General features: G+C 43.2%; 1 protein-coding gene across 1 annotated transcript; it reads right to left on the reverse strand.

Annotated features, from left to right (window-relative positions):
• Nucleotides 1-1,462: 1,462 nt before the first annotated feature.
• Nucleotides 1,463-5,567, reverse strand: LOC131236593 (amino-acid permease BAT1 homolog). The gene is made up of 7 exons (XM_058233877.1): nt 5,411-5,567; nt 5,119-5,301; nt 4,777-4,896; nt 4,371-4,562; nt 3,534-3,839; nt 3,270-3,452; nt 1,463-2,245 (listed from the first exon to the last, which is right to left on the reverse strand). The coding sequence occupies exons 1-7, from the start codon at nt 5,498-5,500 to the stop codon at nt 1,715-1,717; spliced, it is 1,605 nt and encodes a 534-aa protein (XP_058089860.1). The 5' UTR covers nt 5,501-5,567; the 3' UTR covers nt 1,463-1,714.
• Nucleotides 5,568-7,677: the final 2,110 nt, after the last annotated feature.

Genomic DNA, 7,677 nt, shown 5'->3' on the forward strand with positions numbered 1-7,677 from the left:
CATGGGGAGGGACACGCCACATGCGTGCCGAATGGCATACGTCTGGGAGATGAGGGAAATTCACTTGGTGGGGCTTACTTCAACATATATCGTAGTCGGTTTCTTACTCATGTCTCAGTTATATTCACAAGACTTTCAAGTTCGAGCATCCATTGTGGTGAGAACTGAGAACCTACTGTGTGGTGAGTGCATAGGTGTGTAGACTGCGAGTGCGCGTAAAAAATAAAAAGAATAAGAACAAAACACACCCTAGTCAGGTAGCCTGCCAATCACATGAGCCACAGGTGCAAGTCAGTCAGATGGGTTGCGCCGGGCAGACTTTGGCCTCGAACGTTCACCTTGGCCCACCAAATAAACGGCTCAGATCTCATACACGTGCTACTCTGGTACTTGTGCATCCAGTGGCATATGTGCCATTAGCAGAGCTATTGATTTGTAACTGAGATTCCCGATACTCGTTCTTTGGTATAATGGCCTATAAGCTTGGCTCTTAGCAGTAAATTTTCAAGAGTAAATATGCATATTTTGCGTGTGTAAAGATGTCTTTTTAATTATGATTTCTAATCTCCACTGAAGCCTTAAAAACTTTAAAAAATAGTAATTGTAAAGTGTTTAGCACGTAAAAAAAGGGTATCCACATCACATAAAACTTTGAACTTAAATTCTACCAAAATTTTTAAATCATGTAAAAAAAAAATTATTATTTTTTTAAAGACCTAAGAAAGTATTAACACATGGACATGATGGACGGATTGGATGTCTTGAACCCGTCATAGTAAGCTCCACACATAATGTAGAAAGTTTTTAATTGTGAGCATCACATCTCAACTATTCCATGTTGTGTGGCTCACCTGATAAACCAATTGGCCCAGTTGGATTAGATGTACCATCACACAACTAACCTCATAAATAGTGCATGTGTATCAACCCTTGTATTCTATTACGTCTGATATCTTTGTATGCTTCGCGCACGTGTCTTGGGCACAAAATCTTAACAGTATATATGTTATGCGGGGTTTGTGCCGGTTGGATTATATACATGATTTGACATAAATGCCTTCGAAACCTTAAATGAGCTGGGCTGGGCCGGGCCAGGTTTGTGCCGGCTGACTGGCTCTTAGACAGACCCCGGCCACCTTGAGTTAATAAACGGCCTTAAATTTTAGTTGCGAGTCAGCCCTCGGGCCTAGTATTTCAACATAAACCCACACAAGATGGGCCAAGCCAGACAGGCTAGCCTGGCCCATTGACAGCCCCATGCCAATGAACAATCACCAACTTTGGCTATTTTTATTTTTAACACACGCATACACACCACCACACACTCACGCCTTAGTGGGATTTCACCACCTACGGGTGCTCGAACCCTTGACCAGGTGTTGAAACTCCTAAGAGTCTACCACTGGTGGCCTTCCTGATTAAGGTCTAGGATGTTCGGCACATGTGGAGGCATGTGCGTGTTCTGCTCTATACACGTATGTGGAATAGCAAACACTCTACTACTGTTACTACACCAGGTCCTCTCCATCCATTTCCATAAGAAAGTACACTGATAATTAATTAGGGGTGTTAATGGGCCGGGGTCGGGCCTAAAAACCAGAATTTTGAATAGGCCCGGCCCGTTTACAGCCCTACTGATAATGTTCCCCGGTGTTATCCTACAACCTGTCGTACGTGCCATGCATGCACATGCACCAACCCATGCAAGCATAAGCTAAGCATTTCCATGATACATATCAATCTTTCCATCAGTCTCCTCTCTCAAAACCCGAGTATCAATGTTCCTAACAGGTCCTTTGAACCATCTCCTTGCACCCAACGCCCACCACAACATGATCAACATCAAGCACACACCCAAACCAGCTGGGGCATAATTGAAAGTGTCCCACTTGATGGGGTAGACAGTAGGCAGAAGGAACACCGAACACGTATAACATATCCACAGCAGTGCCACCAGGCAAATGGGCCTTCTAGCTCGGCCCAAATAGAAGGGCCCTGCCCTGAAGTTTTTTTCATCCATGACCATCCTGGCGAAGATCGGGACCGCATACCCACCGACCCATCCAACGGTGGATATGGAAGTGATGGTTGTGAATACAAGGTTCAGTTTCAAGATGGGGAGTCCGGCTAGAATGCAGAGGGCTGCGCATAACCACACGGCGTTGGCCGGCACCTTGTGCCTGGGGTGCAATCGGCGCCAGATCGATGATAATGGGATGCCGCGGTCCCGAGAAAGAGCATATACCTGTAACATGTTATGTTGCAGTGAGCCATGGTAGATGTGAAATGGACCACATTGGTCCTGAACATGAGTCTGACACAACTCGGACGAGTCTGACATGACTCATCCGAGTCAACTCGGATTTGGTAGTACCTGAACGGGTGAGTCAGGCCGATTCAGTCTCGATTTGAGAAGGTCCCAGCTCGACTCAGGGTCGGACAGTTGATATGAGTCACCGAGTCATTTAGCCAAGGTTAACATACGAGGGACGCGGATTTCCTGAGAAAGCCTTTTGCAGGAAGTTCCTGAGCTGGCAACCTAGGGCCCACCGTACTTTTTGTGAGAAATCCACCCCGTCCATCTGTTTTTTGAGATCATTTTAGAAATGAGGCAAAAAATGGGCCGGATCCAATACACGAGTGGGCTCAAAACGTGAGGATTGAATGTACACAATTGAAATATGTTTGGGGCCACATAAGTTTTCATTCAGGCTAATATTTGTGTTTTCAGTTCATTCCAATAGTAATGACGTTATGAACGGTATGGATGGCATTTCTAATCCTAAAATGAGCTCAGAAAACAGATGGACGGGTGGATATCTCACAAACATCACGGTGTGGACCCTACCTAGGTTTCCAGCTGCGCAGGAACTTCCTGCAAAAGGTTTTTGCAGGAAATCCGCGTCCTTATCTGAGCAACTGCCTTTGATCCAGTGGGCCCTACATGGGATGTACTATGCCCCAATATCCCCCCAATCAGATGATCCTAGCCATCCTATGAAAAATGGGCAATCTCAGCTCTCAGCCATCAGCCAACAGTCTGCATTTAACAGTGTTTCAAGCGGATGGTTAAGATCATCTGATGAAAGAAATTTGGGTATCCCCCATCCATCATGGGGTGACATTATGAGCGGTGTAGATTGCGAAAGGTGAGCCCTACATCTACAATAAATTGGGACAAGCAAAACGCTTGATTGAACATTATGTATTTCCTCATAGCAAAAACCTACTACTGGTTAGCTTTCTTTTGTATCTGAGCACTTTCTTACCACTCTAGCTGCACTAGTCATGACAGAGAGACCACCAAAGAAAAATGATCCCCAGATCACAAAGAGCAAACCAATGGCCCCACTGGCATTGTGAAACCTTCCATGGAATGCATCATACAGTATCTGTGCTGGTACCAATGCTCCAGCAGTCTCATTGGCTGTATCATACAAGTAGCTTGGATCCTGCATGAGAAATTCTATCCCCACAATCAGCAAGATGATGGTCCACTAGAACTAATCCAACAGTTCCTAAACAATAAATACCTGAATGCTGAAAGTAAGAGCCAGAACATATCCCCATCCAAATAATGAGATGATTGCTATACTTGTAAGGATTGCGATCGGGCCGTTTCTGTCCGCGCCTTTAGTTTCCTCTGTTAGATGTGCGGCCGCATCGTATCCATATATAGAGTAATGACTAACGAGAACTGATAAAATGATTGCATAAGGTTTGCTACTTATCCCGGTCGACTCCGGCGATGTTTCAAAATGGGTGAACACATAGGAGGCAGATTGCCTGGTTGGGGCCACGATCGGAAGCATTATAACCACAACAACACCTCCAATAATCTGTGTTATTAGCACTTGTAAGATGAACTTTAAAAAAATAATAATAAAGTTTAGAATATTTTGTTGAATTAATTAGATTGGGTGGTCAGATAATTCAAAAATTGAGAAAAGGGAAAAAAAATAAAATTCCATATATCATAAAATAGAAGTGTAATATGATGGACAATTAAAATGTTACCAAATCAAAATGAGTAGCCCTTGATTTGGATGCATTAACAATAAAACTAAAGCATTTGTTAATCTATCTCATGTGCCAATGTGTCAATGTATGGAATATCGGCACTTTGCAAAAGGTGGGCCCTACCATGAAGATCACATGTCCACTCATCATCAGACAGGTCGACCGATCAATGGTCTGATTCAATATGCTTATGGGGTATCCTTGTTGAGTGTCCCAATCTGATTTTCACCCCAAGTGATCTTTATGGTGAGGCCCACCTTATTCATGGATCAGATGGACTACATGTATGTTAACCTATAAACGGTTGTAGGTGATCATTTCACTTACAACAGGAGTACACGAAAACGTACCTGCCACCATATTGATATTACATCAATGAAGGCAATGACTTCAATTGCAAACGTGTTGAGGACAGCCCATATGATGGTGAGGCCCGCGTACATACAAAAGAATATTCCTCGAGGAGCAAAGTAGCCCCCACCTTTGTTAGTGCCGGTGCACAGTAAAATGATGCTCTGCAAGGTTTGGGATCCTGCATAAGCCTGCCGACGTATGAAGTACATGCCTATCAGACATTTATGACAATCCAGACCGTCCAAACACCAGATCTCATCGTGGATGGAGCGTAACTAAAAAAATCATACCATTCAGACGATCCTAACCAGATATCCAATGGCCAGTGATCCAGATGGATGAGATTGTCCGATCAGTGTGATATTTGGAATTGGGACCACAGTTTGAGGGGAGGGATGGTACCTGTGCACCTACTCCGGTGATGAGGCCGATTGTCTCAAGCCAAGCACAGCACCAGGATGCAAATGGGCCCCACCTGGGTCCAGATAAATGGGCGGCCCAGAAATAAAGGGAACCTGTTGTCTGTGGAGTGGAACGCCAAGAACGCTTCAGATTCATAAATTTCTGGGAGTGAGTAACCTATATATGTAACAAAAAATCACATCTGAATCCCCAGATGTGCATATCACAAACTTGTAAGTGACCCAAACTGATAGAATGGATGTACCATAATTCCTGGATCCAGGCTATTCAGATGGAATACTAAAACACTGAAAGAATAAGTAAGAAGAAAGAAACACAGACAGGGAAAGAGGAGCAGATCTCAGCCATGGCAATCCCGACGAACCACGAGAAGAAAGAGACAACAAGCCATCCCCACACGAGGCTCGCTGGTCCGGCGTAGAGCAGGCTCGAGCCGTAGAGAGGAGTTACACCCGTGAAAAGAGTTATCGTCGAGACAGAGATCGCCAGCGTCTTGAATAGAGTCTGCACCAGCCGGAAAAAAAAAAAAAAAACCATTAAAGGAAATAAAAAAAGGATAGAAAAGAAAAGGAAAAATGCAAGTCCAGATAAAAAGAAAAGAAAAAAGAAAAACCATCTCTCTTCTGAGTTCTTGCTTGTATCCGAGCTCGTTGAGTCGCTTCTCACCCGAATCCATTTCTATGGCCAACGGAGTAACGGTCATGGCGATTTCAGAAGGCCTAAGATAGAAATGAGAGAGAGATGAATGATGATATAATTAAGGAGTGTGTATGTATCAGACCGGAATCGATCATAACACCTATTTTACGCAGCGCGTAAAATGCAACCAAGGTCTATGCATGTCTATGGGTTCACCGTGTTTTATCTGTAAAATCCAAACCGTAGATCAGGTGATAATCATTAATTGGACAGTATATATACAGTAAGATAAGCCCGATTAAAAACTAACATGAGCCACGCCAATGGTAACGATATAAAATTGCTCTCAAAACTACTAGGTTCAGCCGGTGTGGGCCTCCTGAGTTCTATGAAGGCTGATTTTTTGTATTTTCTCTTCATCATGTTGATTAACACCTGATTAATGGTTTTGATGAAAAATACACACTATGGTGGTCCTATATTCAAACCTATGGTTAACATCTCATTTCCATTATTCCATGTGATGCGGCCCATATGAGTCATCGATTTTTACTTTTTTTTCACGTCATGGCCTACAATTGATCATAGAACCAGATAGACGGAGTGGATTTTTACAAACACAAAATGGTGGGGCCTACAGACTGGAGTGTCGCATATGCAAAACAGGTAATGCGGAGGATTCCAGTCCGTAGTATATTCTGTTTTGGATACTGTTGCGATTGACTCTGAAAAGGATATAAACCGACTGGTCGAGAGAGCGAGATCTTCAAACATTGCAAGCAAGGAAAATGGAGCAATACTATGGAAGTGTACGACGTCACATTCGGATTCTGTGCGTGATTGGCTGCTTTTATGCAACTTTCTTCCTTTCCCTAACGTTTTCCTCCAATACATCTGGACGCACTGTAACAAGATACTCTAGCCGTTGGATTTTGTTTTTTTGTTTTTTTTTTTCTTTCAATGACCCAAAAGAATTTGACTGTTGCATAGTTAGATGTACAAATGTAGCTCCCATGATGGTTACATCACCCTAACTTTTGGCTCCTGGAAAGCCTGATGAACGGCTTGGATCCTGCACTGGTGTTTTTTTTTTTTTTCACGTGTGAGGCGAGTGTACTGACATTTGATGGATGAAGGAATACAAGCCGCCAAGTTTGAATTTCCCATTTGGCCTGCCGGGCAAAAGGACAAATGACTTTTAGTAGAATATCTTTCTGGTACTGGAAAATATAAATAAAATAATAAGGAGACAGTCCGTTCTCATATAAAAGAGAGCCAAATGACCCACAGCAGCGCATGCTAACTTTCCATGCAGGCCTATCTTTTCCCGCCAACATGCCACTCGACTAATACATCCGTAACTTGCAAACGGTAGGCCCCATCGTTAAGATCACGTGGCAAAAGATCGGACTCTGATCTTACGATCAGAGTCAACGGTAGGTGATCATCTTTATATTGTACACGTGGCATATGCATGTGGATATCAGGTACCATAACTTGTGCTACCTTTCCCTATTTTCCGCCAAAATATCACTTGTGTAGGACATCAGTTACATTGAAGCTGTATGCCCCACCATGAAGATTACGTGGAACAATAATCAGGCGGTTCTTCCACTCATCAGGTGGACCACACTTTTCGAATCAATGGACAACCAACGATTTTACTCAATATGCGGATTTGGCCCACCTATGTAATGGATCAACCTGATTTTCGAGAAGGGTGATCTTCATGTGGGGCCTATCTTTTTCACTGTGCGGATTTACCAAACAGGTGGCATGTTGGCAGGAAAAATGGCACGGTACCACAAGTTGGGGTACAGTGGTCTATAGGTGATCAGTTCTCATGCATATTTGACACGGAGCACAAACGCCAGCTTTCCAAGTCAGTGGGAGGTCTGAGCTCAGTGGTGCGTAAGGTGTGGCCACCACTGCCCAGATGAAGAGGGGCTTTCGAGATGGTCTCGACGCATTCGTCTCCGATGTTGACTTAGCCCACTTCCAATCCAAACGTCAAATCTCCAAAGAGAAAAGCTTTGCTACTCTGGAGAGTAGCATAGTTGATACTCATGCATCATAAAATTGCACACATGGCATATACTTAGCTTAAGTTTGGGCCTGTTTGGTAAAACTTATTTTATGTCCTAATTATACAACCTGTTTGTTAATTTTAAAATATTAAGCGGTTAATTTAGATTTTCACTTAAAAAATTAATTTTTAAAAAAAAAACCTTCAACCTTTGG

The sequence above is a fragment of the Magnolia sinica genome, chromosome 2 (assembly GCF_029962835.1).
Source record: "Magnolia sinica isolate HGM2019 chromosome 2, MsV1, whole genome shotgun sequence".
NCBI lineage: Eukaryota > Viridiplantae > Streptophyta > Magnoliopsida > Magnoliales > Magnoliaceae > Magnolia > Magnolia sinica.

Excerpts from the sequence above, each read along its gene's own strand:
- LOC131236593 (XM_058233877.1), bottom strand. The coding sequence starts at position 5,500 with ATGACCGTTACTCCGTTGGCCATAGAAATGGATTCGGGTGAGAAGCGA. Across the intron at positions 4,563-4,776 it reads TCACCGGAGTAGGTGCACAG|GCTTATGCAGGATCCCAAAC; the intron begins GTACCATCCCTC and ends ATACGTCGGCAG. Across the intron at positions 3,840-4,370 it reads TAATATCAATATGGTGGCAG|ATTATTGGAGGTGTTGTTGT; the intron begins GTACGTTTTCGT and ends CTAATAACACAG.